Source organism: Alosa alosa, chromosome 12 (genome assembly GCF_017589495.1).
Source record: "Alosa alosa isolate M-15738 ecotype Scorff River chromosome 12, AALO_Geno_1.1, whole genome shotgun sequence".
Lineage (NCBI taxonomy): Eukaryota > Metazoa > Chordata > Actinopteri > Clupeiformes > Clupeidae > Alosa > Alosa alosa.
In genome coordinates this window covers 26109789-26131014 of record NC_063200.1, presented here as the reverse complement: position 1 = coordinate 26131014, position 21226 = coordinate 26109789, and the positions used below count along the sequence as shown (strand labels likewise).

General features: G+C 39.4%; 2 protein-coding genes across 2 annotated transcripts; both read right to left on the bottom strand.

Moving 5' to 3' along the window:
• Positions 1 to 4152: 4152 nt before the first annotated feature.
• On the bottom strand, positions 4153 to 10351 carry sdad1 (SDA1 domain containing 1). Its single transcript, XM_048258985.1, has 22 exons — positions 10155 to 10351; positions 9872 to 9976; positions 9660 to 9758; positions 9439 to 9549; positions 9086 to 9157; positions 8889 to 8989; positions 8735 to 8792; positions 8547 to 8621; positions 8350 to 8451; positions 8115 to 8184; positions 7842 to 7945; positions 7466 to 7523; positions 7232 to 7290; positions 7007 to 7083; positions 6512 to 6609; positions 6309 to 6385; positions 5677 to 5803; positions 5483 to 5568; positions 5121 to 5311; positions 4839 to 4923; positions 4537 to 4698; positions 4153 to 4364 (listed from the first exon to the last, which is right to left on the bottom strand). The coding sequence occupies exons 1-22, from the start codon at positions 10242 to 10244 to the stop codon at positions 4314 to 4316; spliced, it is 2058 nt and encodes a 685-aa protein (XP_048114942.1). The 5' UTR covers positions 10245 to 10351; the 3' UTR covers positions 4153 to 4313.
• A 1117-nt stretch (positions 10352 to 11468) lies between these two features.
• Positions 11469 to 20581, bottom strand: golga7 (golgin A7). Its single transcript, XM_048259774.1, has 6 exons — positions 20497 to 20581; positions 18364 to 18489; positions 18058 to 18210; positions 14072 to 14173; positions 13045 to 13113; positions 11469 to 12575 (listed from the first exon to the last, which is right to left on the bottom strand). The coding sequence occupies exons 1-5, from the start codon at positions 20503 to 20505 to the stop codon at positions 13075 to 13077; spliced, it is 429 nt and encodes a 142-aa protein (XP_048115731.1). The 5' UTR covers positions 20506 to 20581; the 3' UTR covers positions 11469 to 12575; positions 13045 to 13074.
• Positions 20582 to 21226: the final 645 nt, after the last annotated feature.

The following is a 21226-nucleotide window of genomic DNA, read 5'->3' as shown; positions in this document are numbered from 1 at the left end:
ATCTTGCCTGTTGATAATTCTGAGAAATTCTTGAATTGTGTGCATGTGTGCGTGTACACGTTTATGTTTATGTGTGTGGGTGTGTGTGTGTGTGTATGTGCGTGCTTGTGTGTTTGCCTGCGTATGTGTGTTTGTGCATGTGCATGCATGTGTACATATGTCTACTGTGTGAGTATGTGTCATACGTATGATTACTGTGAATGTATGTGTGTGCGTGTGTATCTGTTTATGCACATGTGTGCACATGGAATGGGTTAACATGACCCCTGGAGGCAAACATCCGGAAAAAATTGGTCATCCTAGGCCCTACGGTTCTCAAGATATTCACAGAAAACTGTGTCTGCCCTACCCTCCTTTTGGGGGGTCCAGTACAGCGGGGGGCTACAGATCAAAACAAAAAACAACGGTTCCATGCTATCCATGTGGGGTTACATGCCCACCAAGTTTCGTGTACCCCGGCCTTTCAGTGTCCCGGGAATCCTTGTTGGTGTACGGTCACTAAATGTACACAAAAATAATTTTATTGTAAGGCCCCCCATGAACAAAAGTTCACAAAATTTGGCATGCATTCGGAGGGTGTCATAATGATCCTACACTTTCAATTTCGTGCAGTTTTGACCATGTCAGCCAGAGATATTGTGATGAAAACACCTAATTTTTTGCTTTTTAATTTTTACCTAGGTAGCGCTATACATGAAATAAGTGGTAATGGGATGGGTTGACATGCCCCCTTAACACCAACATACAAAAAAAAGGTGGACCTCCTAGGACCTACGGTTCTCGAGATATTCACAGAAAACTGTCTCCGGCCACCTACAGGCCAGTTGGTGTATAGTAACATAAATTCATTTATTGTGTGGCCCCCCATGAACGGAATTCCACGAAACTTGGCGTGCATTCAGAGGGTGTCATAATGATCCTACACTTCCAATTTCGTGCAGTTTTGACTATGTTAGGTCACAGATACCTGCGATTACAACACCTCATTTTTACTTTTTTGTGTTTAACTAGGTGGTGCTATACAAAGTCAAAGTCAAAGTCAAAGTCAGCTTTATTGTCAATTTCTTCACATGTTCCAGACATACAAAGAGATCGAAATTACGTTTCTCACTATCCCACGGTGAAGACAAGACATATTTGACCAATTTTAAGTCCACAGACAAACATAACATTCAAGTAAACAAAAAAGTAAGTAAATAAGTAAATAAGAGGGCACATATAATAATAATGAAAAAATAAGAGCAGCAAAATTTTGTTGACATTGTGCATAGACAGTCAATAAAATACTAGTGCAAATACTGTAAAATACTATAAAATACTGTTTGACCTAAGTAATAAAGAAAGTGGCATAGTGGTGCAAGTTATGTAAGAGCAGCAGAAGTGTTGTGTTTTCAGGACAACAACACCAAGTTGTAAAGTGTACAAGTGTGCAAGTGTTCAAGTGTGCAGGTGGAGTAGTGCAGGCGGCCATTGTGGGTCCAATGTCCAGGATGTTATGTAGCTGAGGGTGGAGGGGAGGGAGGGAGAGTTCAGCATCCTTACAGCTTGGTGTATGAAGCTGTTAGTGAGTCTGGTAGTCTTGGGGCGCAGGCTTCTGTACCTCTTCCCAGAGGGCAGTAGATCAAACAGATTGTGAGCGGGGTGACTTGCATCACTCACAATTTTGGTCGCCTTGCGGGTGAGGTGGGTGGTGTAAATGAGTGGTTATATGAAATGAGTGGTTATGGAATGGGTTGACATGGCCCTTTGAGATCAACATACAAAAAAAATGGTCCTCCTAAACCCTACAGTTCTTGAGATATTCACAGAAAACTGTGTCTGCCCTAGCCTCCTTTCGGGGGGTGCAGTCCAGCGGGGGGGCTACAGATCAAAACGAAAAACGATGGTTCCATGCTATCCATATGGGGTTACATGCCCACCAAGTTTCGTCTGCCCCAGTCTTTCAGTGTCCCGGGAATCCTTGACGGAAATTTGGACATGCGAAAAAGAAAAAAAAAACAAAAACAAAAAAATCTGACTAAACCTATATGACCGCCGCTTCGCTGCGCGGTGGTCATAATAACAGATCTGCATTGAGGTTCAATCAGGGATTGATTACTGCACAGGCCTACCGGGCCCAGGCCCAGGGGCCCAAGGGGTCAGGGGGCCCTGAAGCCCAAGCCTTTGCATGGAATCATTGCCTCAATATCAACAAATCAGGATGAGCCGGTCATTTCTCGGTCCCACCCCATCTCTCTCTCTCCTATCTGCTTCCGGTCACACTCTACTGCCCTGTACAATTAAAGACATAAATAAATATATATATTGTATGATACTCAGCTCCAGCTCCACCCAGCATACCTACATTTTTACTTGTGAGCTGAATTTACACAATACAAATCAACTTTGCATCACATTTACATTGTCAATTTGATCCTTTTTGTTTTGTGAATAAGTTTGAATTCTTTTTTCCAGGTATAGCTCTATTTCTCTCTGGGATAGATTTGCTTTAGTTCAACTTCTAAGGAGTAGTTTCTCCAACACAGGCAGCATCACTGACTGTAATTAATTATGTGACATAACAAAAATGTCTGACAGTTTTATTGTGAGAATCACAGCAGCTTGGAGAGTACTACAGCTCCACTTTAGACACAACTTTTCTTGAGGTTCTGGTGTCCAGGGGAGCGAGAGAAGCGCAGACCATCCCTCAGGGTCTGTATGTGGAAGGTAAGCTCAGGCTTCTGTAGCATCTTCTCATTACAGAATGCCTCACTATGCGTCTTTTCACTGGAAATTTGCAATGACACAGATAAACATACACACATTACATATTACTACTATTTACTCCATGATGAGCAATGGGGCTTTTGTTTTTCCTATAGAAAAGTCTGAGGCCAAACAAATATAATATAGGCCAAAATATTATTTTTTTTACAATGGGGAAATATCACACCGTTTAAAATAATTTGATAAACAAAAAGTTACATCCACCAACAACACAACTTAAATTTGGAAGCAAATGTTGCCAATAGACCTGGTATTCTATTAAGATTTTGAGCTAGCCTATTACATAAAAGTGCAGCATTAAGCATTACGTTTTCTCTAACCTGAGATGTGCGTTTGAGGAGTATTTAGTCGTCACATGTCGGAGCCTTTTGATGTCAAACGAAACCATCTCATTCGCAAAAGGCAGAGGGCACTGGAATTCTCTCCTTTTGTTCAGGAACAACCCAGTGAACTGTACGACGTCGTGAAGCTTCCTCCTGGGGAGAAATCACTCTGAGAAAGGTCTTTTTGAGCCTCAAGTAGTAGGCCTATAACACACTGCTAAAATAAGGCAATTATCCATGTTCTGTAACTTACTTGTACTTGTTTGGATTAAATGAGGAGTCATATTTATACCGACTCCACATAAGGGGAGGGTCCACTTTGTACCTGTACGTTTCCTACAGCGCGTAAAACACATCCATAAGGTCATATTTTACAGCTAAGCGAAAAATCTACTAGAAGTTATGTGAACGTGCTAAATCTGATCATTTGTGATGAGCAGGTGCAATTATCTAAAATATATTGCCAGAACAAAACATACCTGAACATCTTTCAGCGGCATTTCATCGAACATAAGTGATGGCAATAAAATATAGACCCTATGTCTGCTTTATAACCGGAGACGTCTCATCGCAGTATAAGGCGTCGACGTCACACTGAAAGCTATTCTAAAAGTTGTTACGCTAAAACAATGCCAATTTAGGAAGAACAGAATCTGATAAATCGATATCTGTCTGAATAACATCTGACTAGGCTAAAATGATTTTAATGGTCGTGTGATCTGTACAAAAAAGCAAACTAAGAGCTGTATGCAGTAAATAGAGGAACAACCCTCTTAAACAGATGTAGGCCTACAGATGATGACTATTTAACATGATGCACAAAAGTAATGATGTGGTCTCATTACTCGGTTAAAACCGGTTGTGCTTTCGTTTCTTCAGCAGTAAATTTCGAAGGGCAATCTAAAAAAGAACAAGACCAACAAATAAAGAAACGCAAGAAAACAATACTTAAAATGTAATTTTACTAACGTTTGATGCATTATAGTCAATTTGCAAATAAAAATACTACAGAGAGAGCATGCGCACGAGAGAAATCTGTCTGAATAACATCAAAAAGACCAAATAGGCTAAAATGATTTTAATGGTGGCGTGATCTGTACAAAAAAGCAAACATTTATTTATGCTTTATGCAGTAAATAGAGGGACAGCCCTCTTGAACAGATGTACAGACGATGACCATTTAACATGATGCACAAAAGTAATGATGTGGTCTCAGTTACTCGATTAAAACCGGTTGTGTTTTCTTTTCTTCAGCAGTGAATCTCGGAGGGCAATCTGAAGAGGAACAAGACCAACAATTACACAAGAAAACAATATCCAAAATGTACTTTACTAACCTTTTATGCATTAGTCAATTTGCAAATACTACAGAGAGAGAGAGAGAGAGAGAGATGCTTAAAATACCGTTACATAAGGGTAATAGAAAGGAAGGCATGGTGGATCTCACTTGTTTGTCCCTGAAGGAGCGTTTGCCCTTGGTTCGAACATTCTGACTGTGCCTCATCATCATAAAGTTCTTATGCCTCTTCTTCTCCTTGTTGCTTGTGCTGGCATGTGGATTCAGCTTATTTCTCTTTTTTATGAAGTCTTTTTTGTCCGTTCGCCCAGCCTGGATGAAAGACATAAAACACTTTCAATTATAGTGAACAGTACACCACGTGTGAGTTTTTGTAATTTGAATCAGATTATTATCTTAGAAAGGAAACCTTTGCGTCCTTAAATATTACGTATGGCCATAGGTGCACTCACCATAGCTGTGGCTAGTCGTGCTTCCTTGTCTGATTTGGGTTTCTTATGCAGTCGTTCAATGGCTCTTAATGAGAGCAACTCCCCACTGTGAAAAGAAGACAGACAAACAGACAGGTCCTAAATCCAGTTTCTGATAGCCTGTGCACAACAGTTCTCACAGGATCTCCATAAAGTTACGTCATATTTTCCACACACACACACACACACACCACACACAAACACACACACACACACACACACAAAAGATGCACCATTACAAGATCAACACAAAGGTGGTCTTACCCTTCCTCTTCTTCATCATCAATCTCCACATTCTTCCTCTTCTGGCCTTTGCCAGGGGCAGCATTGAGATCCTTGGCCATCTGTGCCAGGCGGATCTTTTGGAAATCGTCCTGTGTGAGAAGGCGGCTGGTGCTGACCGCGGCAGCCTTGGCCTTTCTTTCCTCCAATGGAATGTTCTGGAGCTTTTCCGCCTGATCCAACAAAAACGAAGACATGAGCTAAGATACACACAGACCCACACACAGACCCACACACACACACACACACACACACAGACACACACACACACAAGCGCGCCCACACACACACACACACACACACACACACAGTCAAACTGACCAGTGAATAATTTGCTATCTTACTATTCCCGCTTGTTCTTCATCTGATGAGTGATGGACGTCCACCCATTCTCCATCGTCATCTTCCTCATCACTGGCACTCTCCCACCCTTCAGCAGATAAAGAGCTCTTTAAAGTCTTAATACAGGATTATTACACAGCACATTTCTTGCCAGACAGCTTCACACATTTTTGACCAGTAAAATGACCATCCATACCATCCTCGTCCTCGTCTCCCTCCTCTTTGTCCACTTCCAGGATCTCTGCTCCAGGGATATAATCCTTTGCCCCTAGTTCACCATAGCTCTGTATCTGTGCCTCAATGGAGGATTCTGTAGGTTTGCCCTAGCAACAGAATTTGCATGGTCAGAATACCACACCCAACACACACACACACAAAAAACAGCCCTATGGATTGCAGCATGGAAGCTAAACCATTTGACCCCATCAAAACCAACATAAGGTATAAAAAGCATATAACCAAGTTAGAAGACACAGCATGCAAAATGGCCTCCCAATCATATTACATGGTACATGAGTTGACTGTGGAAGAGACCAGAGGTGCGTTCAAATTCGCATACATAGGCGCACGTTTGCGAACACTCGCAAACAGTCTGAGGTGGTAGTTCTCCGTGAACATACAGTGAAGCTGGACGTGAGCTGGACAAAGTGTTACCGTTACAATGGAATGCTTACACCAAATTGTTCAAATTTAACTGTTCAGAGAAAACATGTTCACCACGAACGTTTTCCACAGTTTGCCAAATTTGAACGCACCTCAGGTGAGTGTCCAGTTTAATTTAAATACTGATGTATGTGTGAAATATCACTTTCCATGTTCAAGACTCACCCGATCTTTCCTGTGAAGCATGTGTGGGTTCAGACTTCTGAAAAGTTGAATCAAGCCCCTGGCTGACATAGTCACATCTACAGAGAGGGGAAAACCAACACAAAAGGCAAGTAAATCACACATGGAACTTTCGCCAAAATAATGTAGCATCTAAGTAAGCATAGAGTGGGTCGTAGGTCGAGAGCTGTGCTGTGCTGGCGTACTCTTGTCTTTGTGTGCTTTGTACAGTGTTAGATCCTGAAGCAGGTCCTCATTCATGGCCAGGGGACAGCGGGCCACCACCTCCTTGATGGCATTGATACTGTAGATGATAAAAACACAGAAGCTCATATATCAGCATTCATGGGCAAAAAAGTATTGTGCTATATGTACATGTGTGCTTTCAGATACTGTGGAGTGACTTAATAGCCTAAACCATCATTTGGAAAATCAGCTTATTTGCCAGCCCAGAGTTAGATAAAATGATACATTCCCTTCCCGTCTCTGTGTGTGCAGCAAAGCCGTCTGATGCACCCACCATTACCCTAGCTTAGCATAGCATCATCTTATCTAACTCTGGGGGAGATGGCAAATAAGCCAATTTCTCAAATGTTGGCATATTCTTTTAAACAAATTCCTACACTATTATCTAGCTATCTATATCGTGCTACTCAACCGTGAAGGATTTAAAAAGAAGAACAGCAACAACAGTTACTCACCCCACTGTCATGACTTCCCCTGAATTCCGATCTGTGACGAAATTGTTGGCGATGGTCATTACCACCGATTCCATGACCTGAGGGTCACAACAAGTGAATTAGTGTTTATTTCAGATGTTCCGTGAATAAAAAGTCCAACACAATAAATCTATTTAGTGCTGTAAACCTGATTATAGCACTGAAGGCGTGCAGTAATTTATGGACGTAAATAAAGCCTTCTCTCACCTCAGGAGGCACCAACTGGTGGGATGACTGTGCAGCACACAACAATATCTTTGTCACCTCTAAATAAAGAAAAGGGACAAACCAGTTGTGTTTATGGAAAGGAACAGACAAATAATGTATCTTTTTGTAAATTTTTGTTTTATGAAGTAACTAATCTATGAAGTCACTAATAATTTCAGGTACAGACAAGATTGGAGTTTGTTTCAGGATCTCAAGGATGCTGAAAACTCTTACCCCTCTGGTGTGGTTGTAGAAAGCGTTGGAGAAATGGATAATAGTTGAGGAGGAGAAGCTGTGGACAGAGAGGACCTGTTAAACTACCGATTGCTCCAGTAAAACAACAGGATTGGCTGAAGAAAGTGTCAGTCACTGCACTGCACATCAATATTCTAAAACAAATGTCTGATATTATATAGTCACAGAAATATCCCCGTTGGGATATGCACAAGCACAAAACACCACTACCGCCATATTATCATTTCTGAAAAATAAGTTTTTAAAAAATACTCTTTCGCCTGATTCACTTTAGTTAATATACTAATACTATGGACATACCACATTCCACTGCTGACGCATGATTACAGCGGAGTCCAGATATTGGTTTGCTTACCTCATGAATTCCCACTAGTCTGGATATGAGTTCCATCATCATGATCTTAACCTCAAAGCGCTCCTTGGAGTCTTCCAGCTGTCTGAAAAGTTTCTCTGAAAAATCTAACAGGGGGAACAATAAGGGAATTTTAAGTCATATTTTAAAAGAAGATAAAAAAACGTGGTGATGTGACGGATAAATAAATAAATTCTTCTACTGAGGACAAATAAAATATCCATCTAGATAAAAGACTACGGTACTTGGTTTCAGCATGAAAGCCAGCTTTGTCACCTTGAGGGTCATGAATGAGGTGGATAGCAGAGAAATTGAAGACCTCTGCTCGTTTTTTCTTTTTATGTTTCTGTTAAATGAACACAATAAAAAAGGTTTTAAAGGTTTATAGCATATAATGTCCAGATATCAAAGACATATCCATTAAAAGTTGTCAATCAAGTTGCATGTAATTTTTAAGCTCACAAGCTGGTACATAGAGAACAAAGAACACGGCTCTTGTGTGTTGGCCTACCTTCAGAACTTTCATGGCTTTCTCCATTTTCTTCTTGTTTTTTGAAGTCTTCTTTCCTGTGTTGTACCGAATCATGAGGTCCCTCGCACTTGGACCCTCATTCTAGAAGCAAGGATTTGAATTAGACAACTCTGTGCAATGCAATGCTGTATCAAAAAATGCTGATTTCAGCTCATCTTCGGTTTGCTAAACGGTACCTCTGATTCAGAGTCACTGTCCTTCTTTTCATCCTCATCTTTCCCCAAAAAGAACTTTAGTCCAGCAACCAAGATCTAAGAGGTGAAATCAAAATCAGTCACACAGTCAACCGGCATACACTAGAACTAAAAATATATCAACAATAATGATGATGACAAAAAGCACAATGCACAACTCTGTCCTGTACCTTTGTGACTTTTGAGAAACATGCTGTTGTTATGACATTGACAGTTTTGGCATCATTCCTAAAATGGAGACATATATAAAGTAAATGTTTCAATAGACAATATAATTCCAATTTCACTAAATAATGGATAAAAACCACAGTGTACCAGACTTACCAGATATTTCTATTGTAGAGCTCAACCATCACATCCAGAGATATTTTTGCAGCAATGGGGTTACTATCTCTCAGCATAGTGTACATGAAATTCTGCAGAGTCTGAGTCAAGAGAAACAAACAATGTTTAGTACATAAACAGAGGTGAATTATTTGGAATGATTCAGAGCTCAGAAGAAAAGTGATAATCAAACTTACGGTGTTCAGTTTATTGTTCTTGTGTTTGGCATTGATGTTTTTGATATCTGTCACAATATGTGTGTACAACATCTGAGGAAACAATAAACAAAGTGTTCAGCGGGTACAAATAAATCCCACAACTACCATGCTTTTTGCAGAAAAGACTGTGACTGGGAACCTATTGATGTAACTTTCTCAGCAAGGGTTTTATGTCATTAAGGCAAAATAATGAATTGTGTTTAGCTCATTTTTTCCCCTAGAAATAAACTGGAGGAGAGTAACAGATTCACAGATCGGAGTCCTTAAAACTTCACCTAAGTCAAAATGATACTCCTTGCATAACTGACATTTCCCTGGTATTTCATACTCACCTTTCTGAGATATTTATCATGACAGCGCAACAACTCAAAGAACAGCTCTAGGAGGTTTGTGGGATTGATCAACTCTTTGTTTCTGAGTAAGATTAAGGCTTTGCAGAATGTCTGAGAATTGCAAGTCACGCACAAGACAAAGAACAGATAAATGTTATGAGTCAATGCCAATGGACAGCATTCATCATTAACAACTTTACTGCATTTAACACAACTCATACCAATCGCAGACTAGTTTCCAACACTGTATGATGACTTAAGAGTAGCTCTGCCAACTCCTGAGGGAAACTAGCCAACTGTTCCTGATAGCAGTGTCCAATCTGAGAAGAGAGATGTCTGGATTACTGTTCTAAGAATTATGCCATGGTCAGAAAATCGAATCACTATACAGAGATTTGCATGTAATTTCAGTAAGAAAAACTGTAGCAGCTACCTGGGCGAGGAACATAACCAGCTCCTCAAACTCCTTGTTGGGTTTATCTGGCTGATGTTTAAAGATCTGGACATTTGACTGGTAATGTCGATACTGCTGTAAGAACTGAAGAGACAGTTGTGACAATTACTATTAACGACAAACGACAGGTCTATTTAGCTTTGTTATAACTATTATGACTTGCGTATGTGCTATTTATACCACTGTTTACATATCACACTATGATTACTAGCTGCAGTAACTTTAGTTATAGGCTAGTCGCGAGGTAGCTAACGTCACTCACCTCATCTGTGTATGACTGCGGATCCCTTTTTATGAGATTTTGAAGTTGCGGCAAATTTGTTGGTAATTTGTTATTATGTCTACCAGACATGATTCCGAACAATTTATACTAAATTAGGACAGAAATAGTTTATTCTTCGCTTATGCTGAAATCCAGTTAGTGCTCCAGCGTGGCTCCTCAGTAAGCAGCCATGTTGATTTCCTTTCTACGGAAAGCGCAACAAGACATGACGATTTCAGCGTTTTAAAAAACAGTGGTACATGAGTGGTACAAGCTGCTTTGGCCTATAATTCTTTAAGAAATGAAAAAAATAAATACATTATCACTTTGTTTAACGTTTCAAACATTTGTTTATACTTCCAGTTCAAAATAATGCATGGGCTAAATGTATTGATAAACTTGAATAGATGTATGCAATAAATGTAGATATGTGTACATTTTGACACCATAACTTCACATTTAACCTTTAGATAGGCTACATGCAAATACATGTAATTAATATTGTATATTTACATTTATATTCTACATAGTAATGTAGTGATATGTAATATTACCTTTTCACCAGTAGAGGGGCATCACTGCATAATTGGCTATGCAACTGTAAATGTATTGCAGAATTTTTGTTAAACTTTAAACGTTTTTGTTAAACTTACTTAAAACAAAGTAATTCATAATGTTCTAATCTTCCAGTCAAATCAAAAGTGTTTGTTAACTTTGGCTAAGAATCATTTATTTGTCTGTGGCAACACTGGCAAATGTCACTATAATGAATGGAGGTGTGTGTGTGTGTGTGTGTGTGTAAAACTGTGTGCTGTTCCTGTCTATGACTATGAGACTATGTGCAAGACATTTTTGCTTTCCTTTTTTTTTAACATGTCTTCCCGCTAACATCTGATTTCTCCTAAAATTTGGACCAAAATCAGAGCTTGTGTTTCTGATTTTGAAGTTGACCCAACTCAGGTCTGATGGAACCATGTCTGGAAGCCCACATGAAACATCAGATTAGGTCATCAGTTTTACACACAGCCCCGTCCGGTGCAACATGGGAGGAAGTGTGGTTGTATGCTGGTAAAGAGGATGACTCACAGCAGGCAGTTATTTGATGTTAACCACTTTCACACCGAGGAACTTCTATGCTGATGCTTTTGACACAAGGAATTTATTAACTTATTGTACTGGTCCTTGTAAAAACCTCTCTATCGGAATCATTAAAATAAACGTATACATTTTGTTCTTTCAATGTCTTTAAATTAGTTTTATGGTATGTGAAGTCAGTGATTGTTTCACTAAAAACACATTGATGACCACTCATACTTCAAGAAAACATTCTGTTTATTATGGTACATTACAGATACATGGTTTAAATAATTGTGCTGAGAATATTTTCTCAGACAAGACTGACAATGTTTATTATGATGCAACACACAATTGCAGCAGAAAAAAAAAAAAAATCAAATCAGGAAAAAAAGACAAAAGAAGCAATATATACCATATGAGACACTAAAAGCCGAGGATACTTTTAAGGTTTTAATGGTGCTTCTGTGGACCGCCATTCATGATAGAGAAAGGACCACGCTAAGGACATGGGTAGTAAAGATGTCATTTCATAACACAGGTTAAAGAGTCTTCCTGGTGTGTGCTTAATATATGCATCAAAACATAGTGTCATGGGTTTGAGCAGAAGATGAAGATGGTTATCATCTCATGTTGGGAGAGAACTCTTAACTGCATGGAATGATACAGATAAACATCATTCAAGAGTCACAATGGCCACCAACTACTGTGTCCACTCTACAGCCAGGTCCACGCACAGCGAGGAGCTGGTGTGTCACTGCAAATTTGTACAAATTCTGCTGATGTAACTTTAAGAACATTTTACACATTCTGGCAATTTTACAGAAGATCGTTGACTTGTTTTCCAGAATTTAGTTACTTCTGAAGACAAACAATCACACCTGGGAGGCTGCCACTGTACTGTGAGGAACGAGAGGAGCACACTGATCACGGAAGTTCTGCTCCAGACAAGTACATACACCACAAGTGAGGAGGGGTGGGGTGGGGGGTGGGGGATGGGAAATACACTACATCCAAGTACTTGTAAAAAATAAAACATGGCACAAAAACATTTGCAACTTCAAAGTAAATTTAGAATACAACATTGTACAAATACAAAACAATTATTGTGTATTTCAACGTGTAAATAAGGGTAAGGGGGTGAAGGGGTGGTGAGAGAGAGGGTGCTTTAGTCAGTTCCAGGACACATGATCTGTTGCTTCCCACATGGAGAGAAAGTCCAGATCTCACTAGAGAAGGAGGATACATGAGGGAGAAAGTCTGGACCTTACAGTATGTGCTGAGAAGGGGTAAAGAGCCAGGCCTGAAAGGTCAGAAGGCCAACCAAAGTGGTGTACTCCAGCATGACTGGCAGAAAAAAGAGACAAGAAAGCTTATCATCATACAGAATGGCTGAACAGTACTGATACAATTTATACTATGAACTAAACCCTCAGTAGTCAGCCTAACTTTATAAGCCTGTTTTGTTCTCACAATGGAGGCGAAAACGGCTACGACATGTCCGTATCTAATTATGAGCATGTTACCAAACAAATGAAATGTGAAAGCCGTATAAATCCAAGACGCAGACATTCCAAACCACTTCTAAGGATACAGGAAATATAAAAATAATTACCTACTTCCTGTTCCTTAAACACGTTCCACTAAAGATTTGTGTGTGTGACAGGCCCAACAGTGATCTCAGAAGAATTATGCTTTCTAACTGCGGCAGAGGTATTCCCAAACCTGAACTAGTGGTACTACTGTGACTGGGGGGTAAACATGCTAAAGGGCAACACTTACCTGGGGGGTACACATGCTAAAGGGCAACACTTACCTTTGATGTTTTGTTTTTTTCCCTCTCCTTTTATCTGGAGCTTCTGTCCTCATAGATGGTGATTTCCACCTGGAGATGAATGAGTTAAAGATGGTAGGAAACTCTTTAACAATTAAATTCATGCACTCCACAACCAACCATAGACTATTAGGGCGCATGTGTGCATCAGTGGTAACTAATGTTTTTTTCTCTCTCAGGTTTGTTGTTCCAGACAGACATTTTATCATTGACTTGCTCAACAAGTGGAACAGGACCTACTGACATTACTTAGCCGGTTACTAGACAAAGGTTTGATATAATCTCTGGAAATCCTCTCTGTGCTGACATGGTCTCTTTTTCCCCTTATTTGTCAATGGAAGAAAAAGCATTGCCTTGCCCAAAAACTCAGCAGTAAGTGTCTCTGACGGTTCACATTCCATGATTAGTTTCACAGGACATTTGACTCTATTTCAAAGGGGTCCTCTACACTATTTTGGCCACAAGAAAATTCAATTTAGGGGATTAAAGTGTGGGAGGAATGTGCTGTGATTTACAGATGGGGGGGAAATCTTGATTAAGGGTGGACAACATTTCATTTACTGCAATTGGAAGAGTCTGTTCCTCCTTTTTATGTATGCTAGTAAATGCTGCAGCATCTCTCCCAACAACATGTTACGGGAAAAAGCAGCAAAGCTGTAAGGAGCGAACCACATCTGTAAAACAATGCACAGAAAATCTTTGTAGGCTTGCTTTTCATAGTGAACCAAGGAGTGACCAAATCTGTGTTCAGTGGTAAGCTACAACATGGGAGAGGGCAATGACTATGCTGATGGGGCATTTGAGACTCCAGTCAGTCCATGATCCAGTACTGCCTGAATGTTTTCAGTTGCACATGCTCAGACTGTCGTAGTCAAGGTCCGTCAGTTGAGGTAGGACCACAACATGAAGTATCAATATGCTAAATAAAGCACTGCGGCTATTAAACTTGCATAATACTGGAATGCTGTAGTGTTACTGTGAGTCCATAATTTCTATCAGAAAAGGATACGACCCGGAGTCCTCTTTCAATGGGGTCAGTGAGGAGCAATCCCAGTGGGGCATAGACCTTCTCATTCTGTTCTTGGATGTACTTGGTTATCTTCTTCAGCACCTGAGAAAACATACCGGAATACACTATGTGAAGCAATAACATGACATCACCACATATGGCTCTATATTTATTTACTTAGCTATTTATGGTCAGTGTATATTGTTTGCCAAACACAGTTAAATCATAACAGACAAAAAAATCTAAGGAAAATGTATAATATTGAAAATACAGTTAGATTACATTAGCGAACAATGTGACGAACACTAACAAAAATGTGTATGAGGTAAATAACATTCATAAATATTTTACTTTACTTTTGGATGGTCAGTGTTTTCCACACTTCTCAGCCATTTTAGAATTTTTCTATTTTTGTCTTCGAGAATAATTGGCAACGACGACTGATTAACTAGTGGATAGATTCCGCCTCACTCTACCCCTGCTTTACCTATTCTGCACATTGGTTGTAGCTTTGACTTCAGAAATGAATCTATAACTATGCTGGATTGGGAGCTACAAGACTCATGAGTGCATTCTACATCATACGGAACTTGACCATAGCCTCAACATGCAGCAAAGTTTTCCTGGCTTCTCATTAGTCTCATTTTTCTCTGCGCGCTATGGCAGTTAGAAAGACAGCGACTACCTTAAGATAAAGATAGACTACTTGCTTTTAATACGTTAATCAGCAGACATTGGCGAGGAACAAAGATGCACAGCATCATAGGTAGGCTAAATTTTCCATTCAGTGTGAAATGGCAAGAAATAAATGTATAGGCCTCAATAATTACATTATAATGTTAATCTGATGGCAAGAAATAAATGTATAGGCCTCAATAATTACATTATAATGTTAATCTGAAATGAAATTACATTTGCAGACAACTGCAGAAATTACAATGGCAGACAACAGTGAGACAAAATGCATAGATCAAACTTGATACAAGCATGTTCTCAACTCTAGTCAGTCAGTGAAGCTGCTGGCAGAAACAGGCTCCAGTGTAGTAAAAACAGCAGGTCTCATTGTGGTAGAGACAGGTGCAGGTGAACAAGCAGCACCCATTTTTGTACACATAAGAAAGTGCTTAATGTTTTTTGCTGTTATTTCTTTAAAGGGTCGTTCACACCAAGAATGATAACTATAACGATAACTAACTATAAAAAATATTGTTCTCGTTATATGAATGACGGCGTTCACACATTGACTATAACAATAACGACATTAAGAACAATATGATTGGGGACCACTTTCAGAGCGATTTTGAGAACGATAAAAAGCTAACAGCCCCAGAACTCATTACATTTTAGCCATCACATTCATCAACACAAGGAGAGACTTTGCTTATCGTTGGTCAGTGCGGACACTTTTATCATTACGGTTATAGTTATCGTTCCTGGTGTGAACAGCCCTTTACTCTTCCCATGGGAGTAGATGGAGGGAAGGGTTGGGAGGGTGGTGGATCTCTACAGTATGTTAGGCCTATATGAAATTCATAGCAATTGAGCAAGGCAATTGACATAGGTAGTCGTGGCCGAGTGGTTAAGGCTAGAAATCCATTGGGGTCTCCACGCGCAGGTTCGAATCCTGCCGACTACGCACTCTGTTGGGGCAGCCATGGCCTACTGGTTAGCGCTTTGGACAACCGGAGGGTTGCCGGTTCGAACCCCGACCAGTAGGCACGGCTGAAGTGCCCTTGAGCAAGGCACCTAACCCCTCACTGCTCCCCGAACGCCGCTGTTGTTGCAGGCAGCTCACTGCGCCGGGATTAGTGTGCTTCACATCACTGTGTGCCGAGTGTGTTTCACTAATTCACGGATTGGGATAAATGCAGAGACCAAATTTTTCTTATACTTATACATTGTTCCTCGAGTTGCTCCGGGAACAATGTAACAATGCCCTTGTAATATAATTAACATATGTAAAGTCGCTTTGAAAAAAAGTGTCTGCTAAATCGTTAAATGTAAATATTCAAAAACTTAAAATAATGTGCTAAAGGCCATACATTTTTGTTTTTTAAATGAAGTAGACCATTTTTGTGCTAGCCAGGTAACGCTAGCTCTTTCCAATAACTATCACCACGAGTAGGCCTACAAGTCATTTCAGACTTTTGTTCTAGTGACGGTGAACCAATAGGCCTTTTCACACAGAGATCCCGCTAAATTTGCGGGAAGAGGAGACGTCTTTTTGCCGTCTTTTTGTGTCTGAAAGCGAGGTGAAAATTTGCCAGCCTGCTGATCTGTTCACATGATGCGGCATTTTGGCGAGCCAGGAGGCAGGATCAGCTATAGTAAATTAAATTGTGACGTGCAACAGGGGGCGTGTAGAGTGATAGTCGTAGGCCTTATTATGCGTGCGTGGGCCTTCAGATACAGCAGGTGTGTGATTTCAAAAACCATGGCGGGAGAACCGACTGCACTTTGGTTAGCTTGCATTTGCTTTGCTGTTAGAATGTTAGATTCTTGCGATAGATGTCTTCAGACAATCAAAAGTAATTTGGAAGGGAACTTGAAGAGAAGAGTTGCCCCTTGCGTTCGCCGTGATTCCCCTTTGAAAATCAGAGGTCCACAGGCTACTGTGGCCTTGGTCAGTGGCGCCGCCAGCACTATGCATACAATTTATTCATGAAATCATTCAATATTACAACAATAAAAAATAGCTTGTGTTCATTGACATCAATATGTTTTATATAGTTACCACAGTGCCACCTGTGGTTGTATAGAGTAACCTGTGGTAGCTCTATACAAAACATATTGATCTCAATGGTGCATTTTGCCCATGTTCAGGGTGGAAAGTAAAAAAGAAAGATTTGCATAAGACAAGTCAAATTGGTGTTTTTTTTTTTAAAAAAAGGGATCAAATATCTTTGCATATTCCCACAAGGTGGGTGCTCTGAAAATGAGAACCAAAATGATTTTTCAGACTTGTAAGGTCTGCTGTTTAGACCATGAAGGAATTTATTTTATGTTTATTGTTTTTTGTGAGAGTGTTTCTACTTATCTCAGTAAGGAAAATAAATCAAGAGCCTATGTTGAGTACAAATATGTCTTCTGAAGGCCTAAACAGAGCCCAGCCAAAAACGCCAATACATTTTTTATCAACTTTGAGGGACAGCTATGACCATGCAGGATCATCCAGACCAAACATAACGATTTTGCTACATACTATTCCTATTTATGTACCAGCATGCAAAATGTGAGCCTCCTACATGGTTTAGTTCTTGCGCTGTGGGCTTGTGAACTTTGACATAAAAAGAAAAAAAAAGAACAAAATTGACCCCCCTCCCCCTGTAAAACTGGCTGTATCTTGGAAAGTATTGATCTTACATAAGAGCAATTTTACAGTGTGTCTCCTGGGTAACATAGGTACACCTGGTAACCCTAATGTGTTTAAATTGTTCAATAGGTCTACATGATTTTATAACAGGCCAAATACAAAACAAATGTTACAAATATCGCCTAGATATCTGTAAGCATTAGAATCCGAGGATATACATATAGGGCAGACAGACTCTCATGAGTTCATGCTTTGTTTTTTCGCTGGATTTTAGGATAGCTTATTATGGCAACTGATTGCATTCCAAGCTACAGTCAGCATTAGCAGGCATTGAATGACTGGAGACTTTGTGAATTTATAGATTGACATAATGTGCTGTCTCTGCTATTGCTGCTTTTGAGCAGTTAGATTTATTTGCAATATCCTGTGGTGGGCTGGACATAGCATCGAAATGCCCGCCCAGATTCCCCTTTCTACCTTGACCCATTCACACTGGTGCCGGAACGAAAAAACTCGGCAAAATGTCTAGGGGGCTTGGTAGTAAATTTGGCGAGACACTTTGTCCCGCCGTTCCGCCTCGGTCTATGTGAAAGGGACAGTCGCTCCGCAATTCTGGTACATAAAATCGCGGCGATTTTGCCAGTGTGAAAAGGCCTAATAAGAGTTTCCTCACCTTCTCATAATGGGTCTCCATGCACAGGAAAATAGTGTAGGCTGTGAGGCAGGCCAAACACCCTTCCAAGTAGGACTTGCCACCCAACTTCTCAGCCTCAGCATAGAGGTTGTTGAGAGTCTGAATGGTTTCCTCAAATTGTTGCTTATCAATCTAAGAGAGGAGAGAAGCCAGCACATTCACCACAGAGGTTTAGGGCACATTTACATCATTAACAACATTGTGGCATTTTTAACTATTTTAAATAATAGCAAAACCAACATTAAAAGAACGGTGCCTAATGAACGTGTTAAGCACAAGACATACCCTGGTCTCAAGCTCTGATGGGAACTTGGTCTGGAACTTGCATATGGTGCCTGATGTGTAATCTCTCTGTATAAACACCTTGGAGGCAATAGCTGCTTGCTGCCGCAGATCTTGCAAGCTGTGCGTCTGGACAGAGGAAGCAACACATCATGTAGATAGTAAAGTGATGGTTATGGTTAAGCTTTTGTCCAAAGCGACATTCAAATACAAAACAATATAAAAGATCAGACTATAATAAGGAGAAGAATAGCAATAATAAACAACCATGTCAATTAAATAAATAGCCTAATGAAATAAACAATGAAAAAGGGAAAATAGCAATAATAAACAATAATGTACATTTAATCAATAATATAATAACAATAACAATAGCATGGTAAGACTACATTACGGAGAATATCAATAATAAACAACAATGTCACATTAATGTCACAGCCTAATGAAAATAAAACAATACTATACAAACCATAACACATATGAACTAAGTGGATGTTGAACAGATAAGTGATGTATCACTAATTGCCCATATGCCTATATAGCTGTACTATTTTGAAATAAGAAAGAGTCTGATATAAAATTAACCAGTCAATGCATCGGTCCTCAAAATCAACATAAATAGAGGGAAAACAATGTCATACTTTGCGTACAACGGTTTTAGCTGCTTGACGTCTAAAATGTCATGTAGGCTAACTTTCTTGTAAAACAAATCAACAACATATCTTGTCACAATAGACGTTTATGTCACACAACATTCAGACCAATCAAAAGATGTTGAATTTTGTTGGTGTCCCATATTATTGAGTTACTGTGCCCATGTCTTGTACTGTTTTATCACATTTTCAGTGGCACTTGGGATTCATTCATGACTTAACCCATATTTCAGGTAAGATGTTTGGTTTGACTGTGTGTCATATACAGTAGGGCAGTACAGACATATGTCTAATGACTACATTGACTATCGCCACATAATTATTGAGGTTAGCAGTGTCATATACACTGGAATATTCAGTCAGACACTCTCCGTATATAGCTAACTATTTTCAGGGATCATACAAAAGGGAAGAACAAAAAAGAATGGGATGCACGCCATAAAACAATCTGTAAGCATATGGTACCTAAATACAACCTTTGTTTCTTGTGATTTTGTTTGCAATTTCCTTTCAAATCTATGATTTACCGCTGAGTTACCCATCTAAAACAAACAGTTTATATTTTTCATATTTGGCTTGAAAAATTAACCACACATATTGAGCTGTAGTTTCACATCTTCATGGTCTGTTTGAATCACAATGGTGCATGACGAAAATTAATGGTTAGTGTTTGTTCCCTTGAACATCTTCAAGCAATTTTCTAAATATAAAACATCTTTATGGCTTAGTGCATTTCATGGAACTACTTCATGTCATACTTTGCGTACAACGGTTTTAGCTGCTTGACGTCTAAAATGTCATGTAGGCTAACTTTCTTGTAAAACAAATCAACAACATATCTTGTCACAATAGACGTTTATGTCACACAACATTCAGACCAATCTACTGAATCTAAACAGTACGTCCAGGAGGTTGTTTTGTACATCTCAGCTAGAATGCTATATCAAATATTAACTTGCCTACGTTCGCTAACGAGCTGGGTTGTTAATCATCCGTCGTTAGCTGCTCAGTGCTATGATAACAAACAATGCAGCAATAGCACTAGCTAGCGATATCTAACATTCGCTTCTCTTTAACTTACCAGGTGATTACATTCAGGAACTAAACACAGTTGTCCTGCCACCTACTTTCACCTTTGTTTTACGCATACAACACTACTACTGAACAGGTATATCGTTATTTCACGGCTGGTCAATCAATAAATACCGACGATAACAGTGATTAAAGTTGACGTTAACGTTAGCTAACTAACATTAGCTGATCAGCTAAGGTTAGCAGTAAAAGCTAGACCTACGTTAACGTACGTTACGATAGTTAGCTAACGTTAACGTTAGCTTCATTATCAGAGGGGATCTCGTAATCAAAAAGTTAGTCACCGTAAATGGCATTTGGAACTACACAATGAACAAGCATGGCTAAAAATTATCCCAGTGTAACTAGTTACAATAGACACAGCTATATTTGTACAGTTTCGTGGCTTTACCTCCGCCATGGTAGACGTCTTCCTCCTCCTGTTTGCTGTGGAACTACATGTAAAAGATCCGGGTAGGAACAATTTTTCGTAATAATGCTTCCCTTGACCTCAACATGGGTGAGGGACTACATGGGTTAATGCCATTCATTTTAGAAAAAGAAAATAAGAAATAATAATAAAATATAAAAATATATTTTATATAACTAAGGTTATATTTGCCAATTTAACCATTTAACAAGCTTTGACATTATTTTTGTAATTTTGTTGGGCATAGACATTAGGCCTATGTCTAATTCTTTTATTATTGGCTACTTAGACCTTTGACATTATTTGATTTGTTGGTCTATCTACATTGTCATCATACAAACCTAGATTCATTTTCTCCTTAAAATGCATTAAGGTAGGCCTAATCCAGGATGAAAAATGTGAATTAGGCCTTATCTAAACATTCCGTTTGAAAATATTTTGTAGCCTAACTCAGCAGTATTCACTTAGGCAAGTCAGTGATGCAGGCTATGGGTGTTCACATTATTGAGCCAAGGCCTGAAAAGCTGAAGATACCTTTTGATGTCTTTGTGAAATACTACATTTGCACAACAAATTAAAATGTCCTGTCCTCTTGAGGAATGAGTCTGACCATTCTTATGATAAATACATATAGTTTTCAGAATAACAATTAGACTACAATGGTTGCCCTCAGATAGCCAACTGCACACAACCATAACCACCATAAACCATA